This window comes from Geotrypetes seraphini, chromosome 8, assembly GCF_902459505.1.
Source record: "Geotrypetes seraphini chromosome 8, aGeoSer1.1, whole genome shotgun sequence".
Lineage (NCBI taxonomy): Eukaryota > Metazoa > Chordata > Amphibia > Gymnophiona > Dermophiidae > Geotrypetes > Geotrypetes seraphini.
In genome coordinates this window covers 129,224,454-129,242,281 of record NC_047091.1, presented here as the reverse complement: position 1 = coordinate 129,242,281, position 17,828 = coordinate 129,224,454, and the positions used below count along the sequence as shown (strand labels likewise).

Genomic DNA, 17,828 nt, shown 5'->3' with positions numbered 1-17,828 from the left:
ACGACTTCTTCGTTGTATGCCATATGTGGCCATAATTTTGAAACTGATACCAGACAGACATTTGTGCCCATGGTGTTTTGTCATTCAAAAGTTGGATGTTTCATTTTGTATGTTTTCAAGTCAAAAATGTCCATCTCACAGTCATATTTGAAAAGGAAATCTAGATCTTTTTCCTATATGGATTATGGCTGTGAGCAGGGTGTTTTTTAGATGTTACGAGCAAGACCCTTTTTTTAACTTAGACTTTTTTGTAATTGCCTTTCATTATATGATATTGTAATTTTTTTTATAATCTCACATTATCCTTGATTGTTGTGTAGTAGTCCTTTCAGCGTGTCTCTTTATTTGGAGGGTTATGTACATTTGGATTTGATGTTACATGTGACATCACATTCTGTTACCTTGGTCTACTGCTATGGTACTCCTTTCTATTCAGCCATCTGGAACCCTAATTACTAAATTAAAAAACAAACAAACCTGGTAAAACAATGGTTATTACAACTTCCATATGGATACTTTACATAATCCTTACCCAGTTTATTCTCATTTCATCATCTACTCGGACTACTCTGCCTGCTTTCTCTTTTGGATTTTTTCTCTTTTTACTATTTTTATAGATTATAAACTGCTCAGTAAACTGCTCAGTAGCAGTAGGGTGTGACTGGCAAAATATCAAGCTTTTGTAAATAAAAATAAATATTCTGACTCATGTAGTGCTAAGAACATTTAACCACTCTATGATAGCACAATAAAAATATAATACATATTAAATTTAAATTATAACTGACTTAGAAGCATGAAGGAGGGATATACAGCATAACTTCAGAGTACTCCTTAGTTATCATGTGCACCAGTGGTACAGTTGCTGTTTATATTGTATGGTAAAGGTTCTTTATATGTACCATAAAGGCAGCCTACTGGCCCTCAGTATCCAGTGAAAGGCAGCAATGTCCTGGCAAGACCCAGACCACTTTAGTCAGAATGTGCTGTCCAAGGAGCGAGGAATGTGCCCTACACAGTGCCTGTGATGCCAAGGTCTCCAGTTGCACAGTCTAAGATAGAGAGCTCTGAAGCTCCTTCTGTGTTGACTTGAAGTGTTTGGGTTCCTCAGAGCCTTAACTGTGGTAGCAGATTGTCTCTAAAAGGTCTGTCTTCTTTCCATTAGCACATAAATGCTTTAGTGTAAATACAGAGCTTGTGCAGATGGGGCTTTTTCCAGCCTCAGTCTGTCACCCCTTCATAGTCAAAGTGTAGTGGCAGAAGCTGCCCGTGACCTGCTCACTGAATGGAGAATTCCGTCTGCATGGATATTAAAAGTCTCAATAACACTTTGAGCAGATGGGAGGAGATGGCTTTGTCCCTGCTCACTGGTGGAGTCAGAGTTCTGGTAAAGAACCATGCTGCTGGAAGACACTGCAGTACAAAAGAAAGATTGTCAACAGGCATATATGTTATGTTAAAGCTTTGTATCCCGCTAAATACCTACAACCAAGTTCAAAGTGAGTAACAATGCCAAATATATCACAATCTCAAGTACAGTCAATTAAAATGTAATTAAAAATTAACAGACAAAAAAGTTTGCAGTTTCTTTCAAAACATCATATGATCAGAAATTAAACAAATACAGTACTTAATTGTGTGGCCTTAGATTTTACCCCTTTCATCGACAGAAAAGACAAGCCAGTCATTATTATAGCTTCTATTAAAAGAACATAAGAGTTGAAATGTAGTTGGAAAGCTCTCAGATACATCCCTGTTCAAAGTTTTAAGATCAGACCACACAATTTAAAATACACCCTTTGATAGGAAGCCAATGAAGATCTACAAAGGAGTCACATGATCAAATCTAGTTTTCTCAATATATCAGTCTAGCAGGGGGTTTTTTCATGAGTTTCAGGGAAATACCAGAATAAAAGGAATTACAATAATCTACCTGAGATAAAACAGTTGATTGAATTAATACTGTAAAATGCTGAGAAAAAATAAGCACAAACTAAAAGTAGCTGTGTTAACTTGAGATTCAATACTTAAAAAGAAATCTAATAGTCTCCCCCAATATCTTAGGAATCCTGTTCACCTTAAAGCATAACCTGCCCACCATTTTAATTGATGTGAGAATGGATTCCTGGTTTAAGCAAAATCACAATAATTTGGATTTTTTTTCCACATTGAGTGTAAGATGATATTCTAATGACCACATTTAGATATTTTTTTTTTCAATAGTATGTATTTTAGCAAGTACATTGTAAAAATGTATTAGTGCTGAGGGAATATGATAGGATGTCCCCTGACTATCTCCAGTGTTTGGAAGGTGTGCCCAGCATAGCACATTCCCCAGTGTAGTCATCTTCCCCACCCCACCCTTACTCCTACACTCTGTTCACAAATGTATGCTAGTATATTCCAAGCAAACCTGTCCCCCCTCACCCTCTGCATTGTTTCTTACCAGCAGGGCTAGAGGTGAGCCGATGACTCGGTAGGTGGTGTATGGTAGTATCCTGGTTCTGTAAGTGTCCTGCCTGGGTCTGGGACATAGCCGTATGCATTCCAGCATTACCATGGGTCCCTGGTTCTGTGGTAAGTACCTGAATAGACATTTATTAAGTTCATATGTTAGGGTTCATCAGGATTCCAAATCTAAATCTGAAGGATAGCTGCTGGCCTATAGAAGGAGTCAGAAGAAGGAGCTTATAGAGATGGCCCCCCCTCCCCTCTATACAAAGCACTGCTGGGCTTAGTTCAAGCTGCTGGAATATTAGATGGTGCTGACTGGCACTGATCTATAAGGTAGCTTACAATAATGAATTCCCAGCAGCCTTGGATAGAGAGGAAAGCGTCCTTCGTCATCCCTCATCCTCCTTACCTGTTTGTTGGAGGTCAGGCTGGTTAGAGTGCTGAGATTGACTGCATCTGTGATCACCATGGTTTGTGGGAAGATGCTAGTGGGCGCATACTGGCCAATCTCTGGCTTATGGCTGTACAGAGCTGTGGACAAGAAATGAAAAATAGGAGAATACATCTCTACCGGGGGGGGGGGGGATCATTCTGCTGCCCCTCAATATTCTCTTTTCTCTCCTTATACACCTTCCAGAGAGCTCCGTTCCTCAGATAATCTACTCTTAGATGTACCCCTCTCCTCCACTACCAATTCCATACTTTGTTCCTTTCATCTAGCTGCCCCCTATGCCTGGAATAAATTACCTGAGTTTGTCCACCAAGCCCCTTCCCTTACCTTGTTTAAAAGCAGACTGAAAACCCACCTTTTTGATATAGCCTTCAATCCATAACCCTACTCCCCACTGCCCTCCAACCCAGCCAGCAGGTTAACTGTATCCATGACATCTTGTTTGTCTTGTCCGTTTAGATTGTAAGCTTTTTGAGCAGGAACTGTCTTCTTTATGACTAAAGCGCTGCGTATGTCTGGTAGCGCTATAGAAATAATAGCAGTAGATATTAGTCTCTAGTACATTTACTCTCCTCTGTCACTATCTCTGTGCAGAAGCTGTAGAGAGGGGCTTCACCCTTCAGTACTGTCAGCTCCTGTGCTGGAGATATGAAGAAGAGTTTATTATTTATTAACTGTCTTTTTAAAAGCTATTCATTCAAGGTGATGTATAGCAAGCTTTGGCTTTTACTGTTAACTCTCCTACATATATAAATAAACTGTATATACTTAGAATTTTTGGTTGTAACTCACTTTGGGCCAGGTGTGAACAAAGTGTAGCCAGAAAGAATTTTGGTGAAGTGGTAGATTAGTTAAATGCTTACCATGGGGACTCTGAAGTTGAGCCATAGTTGCCATGAATGGGCTCTGTGCCACATGACTCGGGACCTGATGGGCAAGGGACTGCTGAGGTGAAGGGTGGAATTGCTGAGAGAACTGCACAGGCTGCAGTGTGGTAAGGCTGCTGCCCACACTGTTTATCACAGGGACACTCTGTGCCTGGGAGGGTGTTAGACCTGCAAAGATAAGAACTATATCTAGGACACAGGAGAACCCAGACACCATTCACATACCCTCCAATCAGAGACATCAAACGGAAAAAAAACTATACGATGGCCTTCTAGCCACACAGGCAGCAAAACTAGACCACCAACTCTCCAATCTACTAATCGCGACCCCAGATTATAAAACTTTCAGAAAAGAAATAAAAAACTTGCTATTCAAAAAATCCATGAAGACTAACTAACACCGTATGAAACATTTCAATCCTCTGAAGCAACCCGCTCTACTCTACTAAATATCAAGGGCCATACAATACAGAAAACCAAGCCAGTTAATGAAGTTAGGTAGACCTGGTGAGCCTAATGGTCTTCATCTGCTGTCCCGTTCTAAGAGAGGTTTAAGGACAGAGGTGGAAGGGGCAGTAGTCAAGGCAGGCTTAATCATTAGGCAGATGAAATGGTCACAAAGCAGCTTAAGCTTAAGCTACTCTGTAACACCTCTGGACATGTACAGAAATCCTCTTCTGTAATTCTGAAATCCTCTTCTGTAATCCGCCTTGAACCACAAGGTAATGGCGGAATAAAAACCACTAATGTAATGCCATCTTCACCAGAAATACCATGGAGGCTGGTCATCAGCTCTGGTTTCTGCCAGTCTTGACCCTGGCAGTGTGAGGTTCACAGTAGTGCCTGCTTTCTGAAGGACTCTGCTGTGAATGTCCTCACTGGACATCTAGTTTAACATGTTTTCCTAGGTTGCCTTACCAATTACTAAGGTGGATGCACCAGTATTGGCGAAGCTTGGTGCCAGAGATGCTGTCTCACCAGCTCCAATTGCCATAACACCAGGTAATGAGGTCATGATGAGATTCTGTGTCTGCTGGCTCAGTACATGTGGGCTGTGCTCCAGGCTGTGCAGGGCAGTTAGTGTGCTGACAGGGGGCAGTATCCCACCTGGTGCTGAGATCTGTAAACAGAGACAAGGCAAAAAGCACAATGAGATTATCCAAAGACTACCTGAGAAGCTGCCACTAAAACTCAGGGGTGTAGCCCACCTAGTTTGGGCTTAGGCCTACTAAGGAAACAGTGGATCTTGACAATACTGGGGTGAGCAGGCTAGACTCCTGAGTCCTGCATCTCCTTCCCTAAAGGACAGCAGCAGCGATTCCCACATGCTACCTACCACTAACTGGAAGCCTCTCCTCTGCTGTGTTTTTCCCCCTCTGTCACACCTTCCTGTTTCTGCATAGGCAGGACATGGCAGAGGAGAGGCTTCCAGGTTAGTGGCAGGCAGCATGTGGGAATTGCTGCCGCTTACCCATTTAAGCGAGAGAGTTGTGAGTGGAGTGGGGTGGTGTGTGGGGGAAGAGAAGGAAGGAAAGATGCACATGGGCTGAGAGGAAGAATTGTTGGACATGGGGTGGAGGGGAGGAAAGGAGAGATGCAGCAAAGGGGTGAAGAGGGGCAAGAAAGGGGAAAATGTTGCATGTAGGGTAGAGCCTGGGGAGAGAGAGAGAAATGTTTAATATAGGATTTGAGAGGAGAGATGGTGTTTGGGAGAGGGATAAATAATGGACATAGGTGGGAGAGATGGTGCATGGGACAAGAGGAAGAAATGTTAGGCATGATGGTGGAGGGGAAGCAGGGAAAGAAACTGCATGGGGGGTAGGTAGAGAGATGTTTGACTCAGGTCACATAAGGAGAGGCAGAAATGCTGAAGATGGCAGAGAAAGGGAGAAAATGCTGCATGAGAGAAGAGTGAGGATAGGTGTTGGATCCAGGGCTCAGTGGATGGAGAGAGAGATGTTGGACATAGGGTGGATGAGAGGTAAGGAGAGATGCACAGGAGGGGGAGAGAGAAGAAAGAGGGAGATGTTGGATCCAGGAGCAGAAGGGAGTGATGGAGAGATGCTGGACAGGGAAAAGATGGGAAAATGCTGGACCATGGGGAAGAAGGCAGAAGGGACAGGGAGATGTTAGGCTACAGAGGTGAGGAGGAGAGAGAGGATAAAGGAGCAGATGCTGAGCTAGAAGAGTGGAGGGAGGAAGATGCTGGGAATGGTGGAACCCTATTGGAGAGACCAGGCGGGATGTCAAGGAAATAAATGAGAGGATAATGATTACAGAGAGTAAACAATATGGTAATGCAGAGTAGATTAAAGATGAATGGAAGGCTAAGGAAGGAATATGATGAGGGATTGGAGAGCTAGTAGGTGAAAGAAGAAGATGAAAATTTGATTGGTAGCTGAAAAAGGAGGAGAAGAAGGGTGAGAAGTAGAAAAGGGCTAAAAAGGAATGATCAATATATCAGAGGCAGGTATAGTGAGGGAGAAGACAGGAGAGGAGAGAAAAGACAAATAGCAGCCACTTGAAGAAGAATTAGTAGTTGACAGGCAGGACAACCTAAAAGAGAAACTGGAACCAACAAGATAGAAAAATTAAATATCCAGACAACAAAGATAGAAAAAGGTAAGTAGAAAAAAAGCATTTTATTTTGAATGTTTTAAATTGAATATGTTATCTTTTGGGAAATGTGCATAGTAAATGTTTTTGTATTATATTGCACTTGGGGAAATATTGATGTTTCTGCTTTTTAGTCCCAATTTGATTCGTCTGCTGGCAGACCCGTTGAAGTTTCAGTCTTATTAGGCATCAATGAGTACTGAAATCTTAGATGATATAGCACCCATGTGACTGAGACTTGGATGGATCCACAAGTCTGATAAGTGGTTTGATGATGAGCTCTTAACACTGAAGCATAGTTGTAGACAACTGGAGTGAGTTTGGCGAAAGCATATGAATTATGTTAATGGAGATTGTTGGCAGGAGGGGATTCAAGAGTATAAAAGAACCCTAAAAGAAAAACAGTGGTCATATTATTCAAGGTTGGCACTGTTATTGGGACACTAGAATTTTATTTAAACTGATGTCCGATCTCAACAATGTCAGAAGCTGTACATAAGCGCTGCAGAACCGCCCAATTAGCTGAGTTTTTTTTAGCTCTAAGATACTATCAATTAGGTAACACTTTGCTTCCAGTGGTTATATCAGAGGGGGAGAGCCACTTGTTGATAGGGGCATGCTGGTGTCCAGGGGACTTGGGCCCTAGCAATCTAACACTGGTCCTGACCCTTGCTGTACAGCTGGTGGGGATCTCCAAGCATCTCCAGCTGAGGACCTCCTTCAAAGATAGCCAGAATTCCCTTATACCAAGCTCTGCAATTGGCAACAGCATCCTTGAGCCACCAACTGAGTTTGCATAGGGTGCCAGCATCTGTGGCTTAGTGATGTTGCTGCTGCCTGCCAGTCCTGCCAAGCTTGGTAAAAGGGAGTTCTGGCCACTTTTATAGAAAATCTTCAGCTGACAGCTTGGGAATCCTCATTAGCTAAAGTATTTATTTATTTATTATTTTTAATTCTTTATTCATTTTTTAATCTTACAACAAGTGTACAAATAATAAAACATTTAAAATTAAATACATCACTTGAATTTATTTCTAGTATAACATCAAATAAATAAATTTATTCCCTTTCCACTCACCCTTTTCTTTAGCATTCAATCAAAAATATACAAATATAAATATTCTTTACTATTGATTAAACCTATAGTAAAACTTTAATTCACCCTCCTCCCCCCATTTGCAAATATACTTTCAATAAAAAATGGTGTCTACTCATTACAGTAAGTCGTCAATGGCCCCCAGATCTTTTTAAATTTATTATAATACCCTTTTTGAATAGCAATTATGCTTTCCATTTTAGAAATGTGACATAACGAATTCCACCAGAAGGTATAATTTAATCTACTGCTGTTTTTCCAATTACTTGTGATATTTTGAATGGCAACCCCTGTCATAATCAATAAAAGTTTATTGTTGTTTGATGAAATCTGACTTTTTGTTCTCATTGATGTACCAAATAGAATCATATCATATGATAATGCTACATGATTCTCTAATAAACAATTAATTTGGGACCTAATTGATTTCCAAAAGGCCATGATAAAGGGACAATAGAATAATAAATGATCTAGAGTCCCTGCTTCAAGTTTACAATGCCAGCATCTATTAGACTTAGAGCTGTCTAACTTTTGTAATCGAACTGGGGTCCAAAATGCTCTATGCAACAGAAAGAACCAAGTTTGTCTCATAGATGCAGACACTGTACACCTCATCCTCCAAGACCAAATTCGTGGCCATTGAGACGCAGAAATTTGATGCTTAATCTCAATGCTCTAAATATCTTTAAGGCCAGTCTTTGGTTTTTTATTTATAAATCCTGTTATCAATTTATACCACTGTGCGGCTTGGTGTCCCAAGAAGTCCTCCTGAAAGCACAAGAATTTCAGACTATATTGATTATTAAGATTCTTCCATTCAGGGAACCCCTCCTGAATAGCCTGCTTTAGTTGCAACCATTTAAAACTTTGTGTTTTATTAAGACCATATTTTTTCTGCAAAAGCTAAAGTATTTATATTTTGAGGCAGTGAGGGGCAGGGCAGAGAAAATCTATGCCCATTCTCTCCGCTTTATCACAATACCGCCCCCACCACCACCACCACCACCTCCCTTCTCTATCCTCTTCAGTCAGGAAGAAAAGTATGTACTTTATACTATGTCATGCTGGGTACACAGAATAGATTCCCAGTGGAGATGGAGAGGAGATAACAGAATAATTTAAAAAAAAAATCAGGTATAAGCTCAGAGGATCCCTAGTGGTAAACAGCTGAAGAAAGAGCCTGAGATAAATAGATTCTATAGCATTGTGTTCTGGTGGTTAGCCTTATGGGATTATGTAGCCTTGATATTCTTGGAATGTGAGTTGTACTAAATATCAAGGACCATACAATACAGAAAACCAAGCCAGTGCTCAGTGTTAATGAAGTTAGGTAGTCCTGGTGAGCCTAATGTTCTGTTCTAAGAGAGGTTTAAGGACAGAGGTGGAAGGGGCAGTAGTCAAGGCAGGCTTAATCATTAGGCAGATGAAATGGTCACAAAGCAGCTTAAGCTTTCTTCTTCAGGGTGAATGGACAAATTTCAAATAGTTTGTTTACTTAGGTAAATGGTTTTGGGAATTTAGATTTGAATTTTAATTACTCATCATTCCTAAACACGAACTCAATATGAGTTACAAGCAGGTACACACATTTATCTGTCAAAGTGGCCTTACTTATCTAAGGACTCCTTTTACAAAGCTACACTAGTTATTCCTGCACAGCAAATGCAACAGAACCCTTTCAATTCCTATGGGCTTTATCACATTTGACACATTGGAATTATAAGAACATAAGAATTGACATACTGGTTCAGACCGTAGATCCATTAAGCCCAGCATCCTGTTTCCAACAGTGGTCAACCCAGGTCCCAAGTACCTAGCTAGATCCCAAGTAGTAAAACGGATTTTATGCTGCTTATTCTTGAAATAAGCAGCAGATTTCCCCAAGCCATCTCAATAATGGCCTATGGACGTCTCTTAGGAAAGTATCCAAACCTTTTTTAAACCCTGTAAAGCTAACTGATTTCACCACATTCTCTGGCAATGAATTCCAGAGTTTAATTACATGTTGTGTGAAGAAATATTTTCTCCGCTCTGTTTTAAATCTACTACTTAGTAGCTTCATTACATGCCTCCTAGTCCTAGTATTTTGGGAAAGAGTAAACAAGCGATTCACATCTACCCTTTCCACTCCACTCTCCTCAGTATTTTATAGACCTCTATCATATCACCCCTGAACCCAAGCCGCTTTAGCTTTTCCTCATAAGGAAGTCATCCCATCCCTTTTATCATTTTCATCACCCTTCTCTGTACCTTTTCTAATTCCACTACATATTTTTTTGAGATATGGCGACCAGAATTGCATACAGTATTCGAGGTGCGGCCATACCATAGAGCAATACAAGGGCAGTATAACATTTTCATCTTTGTTTTCCATTCCTTTCCTGATAATTCCTAACATTCTATTTGTTTTCTTAGCCACTGCCACACATTGAGCTAGTGCGTCTTTGTAAAAGGAGCCCTAAGTTATATCTGAGGCAGTGGAAAGTGACATGATTTACCCAAGGTCATGAAGAGTGTCGGAGAAGCAAGATTGAAACCTGTTTCCCTGGTCCTTAGCCAGCTGCTCTGACCACAAAGCTCCTTGTACATTCAGACATGCATATGTGTACACATACACAAAAAAAAAGCATTTCCCACAGAGCACTAAAAGCGGCAGAAAGCAGTGGGAACAACAATAACAAAAAACCCTGCTGGTGAAGAACATATGACACTTCCAACATGTACAAAATGCGGCAATCAGATTTCTAAAAAAACTCCTCGCCTGCGGCCCTGTCTCCAAGGTTGTAGCATCGGCTCACTGGCTGCCCAAAGCCAAATGTCTTCAGGGGCCTGATGCTAGCGGTCAAATCCTTGCACAACATGGCTACGTGATGGCAAAACTTCCTACATATGTACTGAACAGGTCCCTCCGCTCCCAGGATGAAATACACATAGTAACATAGTAGATGACGGCAGATAAAGACCCGAATGGTCCATCCAGTCTGCCCAACCTGATTCAATTTAAATTTTTTTTTTTTCTTCTTCTTAGCTATTTCTGGGCGAGAATCCAAAGCTTTACCCGGTACTGTGCTTGAGTTCCAACTGCCAAAATCTCTGTTAAGACTTACTCCAGCCCATCCTCCTCCAAACGGCCATGCACAGACACAGACCGTACAAGTCTGCCCAGTAACTGGCCTAGTTCAATCTTTAATATTATTTTCTGATTCTAGATCCTCTGTGTTCATCCCACGCTTCTTTGAACTCAGTCACAGTTTTACTCTCCACCACCTCTCTCGGGAGCGCATTCCAGGCATCCACCACCCTCTCCGTAAAGTAGAATTTCCTAACATTGCCCCTGAATCTACCACCCCTCAACCTCAAATTATGTCCTCTGGTTTTACCATTTTCCTTTCTCTGGAAAAGATTTTGTTCTACGTTAATACCCTTTAAGTATTTGAACGTCTGAATCATATCTCCCCTGTCTCTCCTTTCCTCTAGGGTATACATATTCAGGGCTTCCAGTCTCTCCTCATACGTCTTCTGGCGCAAGCCTCCTATCATTTTCGTCGCCCTCCTCTGGACCGCCTCAAGTCTTCTTACGTCTTTCGCCAGATACGGTCTCCAAAACTGAACACAATACTCCAAGTGGGGCCTCACCAATGACCTGTACAGGGGCATCAACACCTTCCTTCTACTGACTACGCCTCTCTTTATACAGCCCAGAATCCTTCTGGCAGCAGCCACTGCCTTGTCACACTGTTTTTTTGCCTTTAGATCTTCGGACACTATCACCCCAAGGTCCCTCTCCCCGTCCGTGCATATCAGCTTCTCTCCTCCCAGCATATACGGTTCCTTCCTATTATTAATCCCCAAATGCATTACTCTGCATTTCTTTGCATTGAATTTTAGTTGCCAGGCATTAGACCATTCCTCTAACTTTTGCAGATCCTTTTTCATATTTTCCACTCCCTCTTCGGTGTCTACTCTGTTACAAATCTTGGTATCATCTGCAAAAAGGCACACTTTTCCTTCTAGCCCTTCAGCAATGTCACTTACATACATATTGAACAGGATTGGCCCCAGCACCGAACCCTGAGGGACTCCACTAGTCACCTTTCCTTCCTTCGAGCGACTTCCATTAACCACCACCCTCTGGCGTCTGTCCGATAGCCAGTTTCTGACCCAGTTCACCTAACTTCCTAACTTCAGCCCTTCAAGTTTGTTCAAAACACCCTCCTGGTCATGCCCTTCAACTGCAAACTGGCAAACGACGCTCCTACTCCCACTTTATACCAAGCCACTGGAACTGACTACTGCAGATCAGATCCCTTGAAGGACTCCTCAACCTTAGGAAAGCAATAAAAACACACCTCTTCACCTAACTCTCCTGCCCACAAACGATGGATTACAAAGAAATGCATATTGGTATTAGATCCCTACTGTGTGTCAAGGATAAAAACTTGTATTGAAAAATCTTGCATTGTAACTATGGCAAATTGTAACCTGTAAACTGTATATCATGTATATTGGTATTAGACCCCCCCTAGTATGTAACTAGTTAGGATAAAAACTTGTAAACTTGTACTGTTATTATGGCATAACTGTATATTATGTATGTTTAACCTGTAACCTGTTCTGAGCTCTTTGGGGAAAATGGGATCGAAAACATTAAATAGAAGTTTGAGCTCAGAGGACAAAAACCTAGTAATTCCACCACTTAGTATAATAAATACAAGACAAGATACGATCTTTGTGGTTACAGCTCCCAGAATATGTAATTCCGTACCATCATTTATTAAAGAAGAAAAATCACTAAGTAAATTTAAAGGACTGTTAAAATGCTGGTTGTACAAGGATGCTTTTGAGACCTAATTATCGGAGTCTCTTTTGATCCCATTCGTTGCTTAAACTCACATATCCTCTGTCTTAGGCTCTGAGAAATTGAATTAAAAATTTTTAAAAAAAAGTTCTTAATTTTCTATTATATTTTTATCAATACTTTTAATATTTCTTCCCTCCGTTTGTATTTTCCTTTCATGTGTCCTTTACTATACTTATTGTAGTTCTCCCTACTTCCCTTATGTATTGGTACGTCATGTCCGTGTGTGTTGGCTTTAGTTAATAATTAAGACCCTGTCTTAATTGTAAATCGCTTTGAATTAATGATATTGCGATACATCAAAATTTTAATGAAACTTGAAATAATAAATGATCCAGGAATCTCCAAGATAAAACCTTTTATTATAAAACACCTTATCATGAACAGTGGTTGAGCGATATAGACTCGACATGGGTCATGTTTTTGGCACAATAGCACTGCAAGATAGCCTCCTTGGGGATCATTTTCATAGTTGCTGCAGAGACTTCCCATTTGGTGAAACTTCAGAAAACTAGTTAAAACCAACCTGTTTAACCGATTTGTAACCAAAAACTCTTAGACCTTCCCCTGTACTCTTATTCACATGTACTCGATATCCCTATTTTTTTTGCTGACTGTCCAGCTCTTCTTGTTATAAACCGCCTCGAACTAATATGGCTTTGGTAGTATATAAAAATAAAATTATTATTATTAATTATTATTATTAATAAATAGAAGATTGTTTGTGATGGGGATTAACACTTTTGTGTTTGTGTGATATTTCTTATACTAGTATTTAAACCCGTTACATAAACAGGTGCTAGATTTCTCCCCGACCCAATGTCTCCCTTCTCCTCCCCACCCGCCATCCCACCTTTCAAACTGTTATTCAAAGTCGGCGACAGCAACAGCAGCCAAGTCCCTCTGGTCGGGAGCATTCACTCTAACCCTCCTGACGCGCCTTCCTTTTTCATGCCTGACAATCTGAAGGTAGGATCGTGCGGGACGCTGGACCGGAGTGGTGGATTGAGAGCCAGAGTCCCCACCACGTCTTTAAACTTTTGTGGCTAAAGCTGTCTCTCGCTTTGACTGATTGCAGTAGCGCTATATGGTGTGGGGGCTGTGGCTGATGGGAGTTATGAGGTCATCGGTTGTGGGAGGTCAGTATCACATTGAGGAGACGAGGGAATCGTCCGAGCAGGGGCAGATCTTCTGAGAGGAGGGGATTGTTAAATTGGGTCTGAAAAGGAGCAGTAAATATTTAGCGCAGCAGTTCGGTTTTTATAAAGTTTAAAGTTGCCGTGGCGGCTCCTTGCACGATCCCTGCCTGCATCAGAAGCCTTCTCCGACGCAGGTGCGGCTTGTGAGAGGAGTCCCCGCAGCATCTTTAAACTTTAAAATTCACTTCGGCCAGGTGTGAAATGTAACGGAGCCGGTAAGATCGCACATCATCGGGCCGCCACGGACCTACTGATCAAGAGAGGGTACAGCCGGAAACGGAAAAACGGCACTACCGGTTGAAGTTTATTTTAAAGTTTAAAGGTGCCGCCGCGGCTCCTCTCTCAATCGCTGCCTGCGTCGGAAGCCTTCTCCGACGCAGGTGTGGCTCATGAAAGGAGCCACCATAGTGGCTTTAAACTTTAAAATAAACTTCGGCCAGTAGTGCTGTTTTTCGTTGATGGAGGTCTGGGAGAGCAGGGAGGCCAGCGAATTTGTCTGCCCAGCGCTTTCCGATTTGTCTAGCGGCCACTGTCAAAGGTAAGCGCGCATACGCACTCCTGCCGGCCACGGACCTACTGATCACAGATCAGAGATCACGGAAGCACGCAGGTAAGAGTTCGCATGCGCGGCTAGGGTTTTATTAAATAGGATGTGTGAAAGTTAGGTCTATCCTGTTACAATTTTGGAGTTCTTATTTCTATTTTTGTTATGATTGTATCAAGGCGTGCTACAGGGGTTAGTGCGTCGGACATTTCATCACGCGCTAATCCCCATGGCAGCCTAAAATTCTAACGCCTTGTCAATGGAGGCTTTAGGTACTGGCATGGCAGGCGGTTTAACGCGCGGTATTCCACGCATTAAACCGCTACCGTGCCTTTATAAAAGGACCCCTATAAGTGGTAGGCGGTATAGTTTTAATAAACATATTACCTATTTGGGTTTTAGCACCTTTTTTGGTTGTTTATTGGATTCCTGATGAAGGCTATTGTGTCATAACACAGCTAATGTCGAGTACGTACTACCACTGTACATCATAAGAGTGTTTCATAATAAAATTTTTATCTTTGTGATTCCTGGATCTATTTTTGTTCCCATTGTTTCCTGCCTATATATATATATATATGCAGTTACACAAATTCTTAATACAGAATTGTTCTGGGAAGAGTAGTAGTTTATTAATTTTATTTGGTTAAATTTCTAGATGGATGCTTTACTGTACGATCATCATAGCATTCACTACAATACATTTCATAAAATCTCCAAATTCTAGACAAAAATTCCTGACTAAGCTAAACAAAAAATAATCCTCTAAAATTACAAACTATTTCTAAGAGCCATATAGGATTAGCAGAACATCAAGCTATGTGGAACTTATTAATAACCCATATGAGGAACGTCTGAGCAGACAGCACAGTTACTTACCGTAACAGGTGTTATCCAGGGACAGCAGGCATATATTCTCACATGTGGGTGACGTCATCTACGGAGCCCCGATGCGGAAGCATTTTCAAGCAAACTTGATTGAAGATTTAAGTTTGCTCTGCTGCTCCACGCATGCGTGCCTTCCTGCTCCACTAGGGGGTGCATCCCCTCGTGGTCTCCAGTTCACTTAACTAGCCAAGAAGCCAACCTCGGGGAGGTGGGCGGGTTGTGAGAATATATGCCTGCTGTCCCTGGATAACACCTGTTACGGTAAGTAACTGTGCTTTATCCCAGGACAAGCAGGCATGATATTCTCACATGTGGGTGACCTCCAAGCTTACTGAAGAGGGATGGAGGGAAGTTGGCAATTTAAGCAAATAGATTTCGCAACACCGATTGGCCGAATCGGCCATCGCTTCTGGACAGGGAGTCCAGACAGTAGTGGGAGGTGAAGGTATGAACCGAAGACCACGTGGCAGCCTTGCAGATTTCCTCAATGGGTGTGGACCTGAGGAAGGCTACGGAGGCTGCCATCGCTCGGACTTTGTGTCCCGTTACTCGACCATGCAGCGCGAGACCAGCCTGAGCGTAGCAAAAGGAGATGCAATCGGCCAACCAGTTGGACAAGGTGCGTTTGGAAACTGGGTGACCTAACCGGTTTGGGTCGAAGGACAAGAACAGTTGTGGGACTTTCCGGTATGGCTGAGTGCGTTGGAGGTAAAAGGCCAACGCTCTTTTGCAGTCAAGAGTGTGGAGCGCCACTTCTCCGGGGTGAGAGTGGGGCTTGGGAAAAAACACAGGTAAGACAATGGACTGATTGAGATGGAAATCAGACACTACTTTAGGTAGGAACTTTGGATGGGTGCGGAGTACCACCTTGTCGTGATGGAATACCGTGAAGGGTGGGTCCGCTACCAGAGCTTGTAGCTCACTAACCCGCCGTGCGGACGTGAGCGCGAGTAGGAAAATTACCTTCCAAGTGAGGAATTTTGGATGGCATTTGCCTAGGGGCTCAAATGGAGGTTTCATTAGTTGAGCCAGAACCACGTTAAGGTCCCAAACCACTGGGGGAGGTTTGAGAGGGGGGTGGACGTTCAGTAGACCCTTCATGAAGCGAGTGACTAAGGGATGGAGCGAGAGGGCTTTCCCTTCCAGGGGCTGATGAAAGGCCACAATCGCACTGAGGTGTACTCGAATGGAGTTGGTCTTTAGGCCGGAATGAGATAGTTGAAGTAGATAGTCCAGGACCAGGGGGACGGGGACCGACACCGGGTCCTGGCTGTGGGAGGAGCACCAGGTTGAGAATCTGGTCCACTTTTGGGAGTAGCAGGTTCTCGTCGAGGTTTTTCTAGAGGCCTCCAATATCTCCTTGACTGATTGAGACACGGGGAGAGCAGTCAGGGGGAGAGAAACCAAGCATTCAGATGAAGAGATTGAAGATTGGGATGTAACAGTGAACCCTGACCCTGTGACAGTAGAGAGGGAAACAGAGGCAGAGGCAGTGGATCTCTGGCACTGAGCTGAAGTAGAAGGGAAAACCACGGCTGGCGTGGCCAGCGGGGGGCAATCAGGATCAGGGTGGCTTGTACTGTTTTCAGGTGGACAAGGGTCCGCAGTATCAGCGGAAACGGCGGGAACGCGTACAGGAACTTTCCCTCCCAGTCGAGGAGGAAGGCGTCGGCCTCGAGTCAGTCCGGGGAGTATATCCGGGAGCAGAAGAGAGGCAGCTTGTGATTGTGAGGGGACGCGAACAGATCTATTTGAGGCGTCCCCCACCGTTCGAACACTCCTCGTAGGGGCTGAGAGTGTAGTGACCACTCGTGTGGCTGGAGGAGGCGACTGAGTCTGTCCGCCAGGCAGTTTTGTTCTCCTTGTATGTACACCGCCCGAAGGAAGGTGTTGTTGAGATTGCCCATTTCCAGAGGCTTCCCGACAAAGGGGCCAAGACCCTGTGCCCCCTTGTTTGTTTACGTAGTACATCGCTACTTGGTTGTCGGTTCGGATGAGAACCACTCGGTCGCGGAGTAGGTGTTGGAAGGCTACAGCTGCGAGGTAGATGGCCCGAAGTTCTAGCACGTTGATGTGGCAGCGACGGTCTTGTGCTGACCACATTCCTTGGGTGCGTAGGCCGTCCAGATGGGCTCCCCAAGCGTACTCCGACGAGTCCGTGGTGAGTACCTTGCTGTGGGGTGGGGTGAGGAAGAGCAAACCTTTGGAAAGATTTGAAGAGTCGGCCCACCAGCGGAGCGATCGTTGCAATGAAGGAGTCACTGTCACGGAGCGGTCTATCGGGTCCCGGTCTTGACGCCATTGGGACGCCAGGGTCCATTGAGGGATTCTCAGATGGAGGCGGGCGAATGGTGTGACATGGACGGTGGAGGCCATGTGGCCCAGAAGGGTCATCATCTGTCGAGCTGATACTGAGGTCAGCCGAGAGATCCTTCGGCTCAGACTTACTAACGCCTCCAGGCGCGGAGGGGGGAGGAAGGAACGGAGGCGAACCGTGTCCAGCGTGGCCCCGATGAACTGTAGGGACTGCGAGGGGCGTAGTTGAGATTTTGGGAAGTTTATTTCGAACCCCAGACTTTGTAGGTAGGTAATAGTCTGTTGGGTCGCTGAGATAACCCCTTCTTTGGACGGGGCTTTGATTAGCCAGTCGTCCAGGTAGGGGAATACCTGGAGGCCCTGGGAACGTAAGGTTGCTGCTACCACCACGAGGCACTTGGTGAAGACCCGAGGTGATGATGCTAGCCCGAAGGGGAGGACTCGGTATTGTAGGTGCCAGTCCCCTACTTGGAAACGCAAAAACTGGGCGCTGGCGGTTTGGGCTTTTGCCGGACAAGG

The 17,828-nt window shown here is 43.5% G+C and overlaps 1 protein-coding gene across 1 annotated transcript in view; it reads right to left on the bottom strand.

Annotated features, from left to right (window-relative positions):
* HNF1A (HNF1 homeobox A) overlaps positions 1 to 17,828 on the bottom strand; it is a 39,611-nt gene continuing 21,783 nt past the window's right edge. The window contains exons 6-10 of the mRNA XM_033956726.1: positions 4,711 to 4,912; positions 3,769 to 3,960; positions 2,864 to 2,985; positions 2,447 to 2,585; positions 1 to 1,413 (exon numbers count right to left, since the gene is read on the bottom strand). Of these exons, the coding sequence (XP_033812617.1) occupies positions 1,244 to 1,413; positions 2,447 to 2,585; positions 2,864 to 2,985; positions 3,769 to 3,960; positions 4,711 to 4,912 (825 nt within the window). The 3' untranslated portion in view covers positions 1 to 1,243. The remainder of the gene's footprint in view (positions 1,414 to 2,446; positions 2,586 to 2,863; positions 2,986 to 3,768; positions 3,961 to 4,710; positions 4,913 to 17,828) is intronic.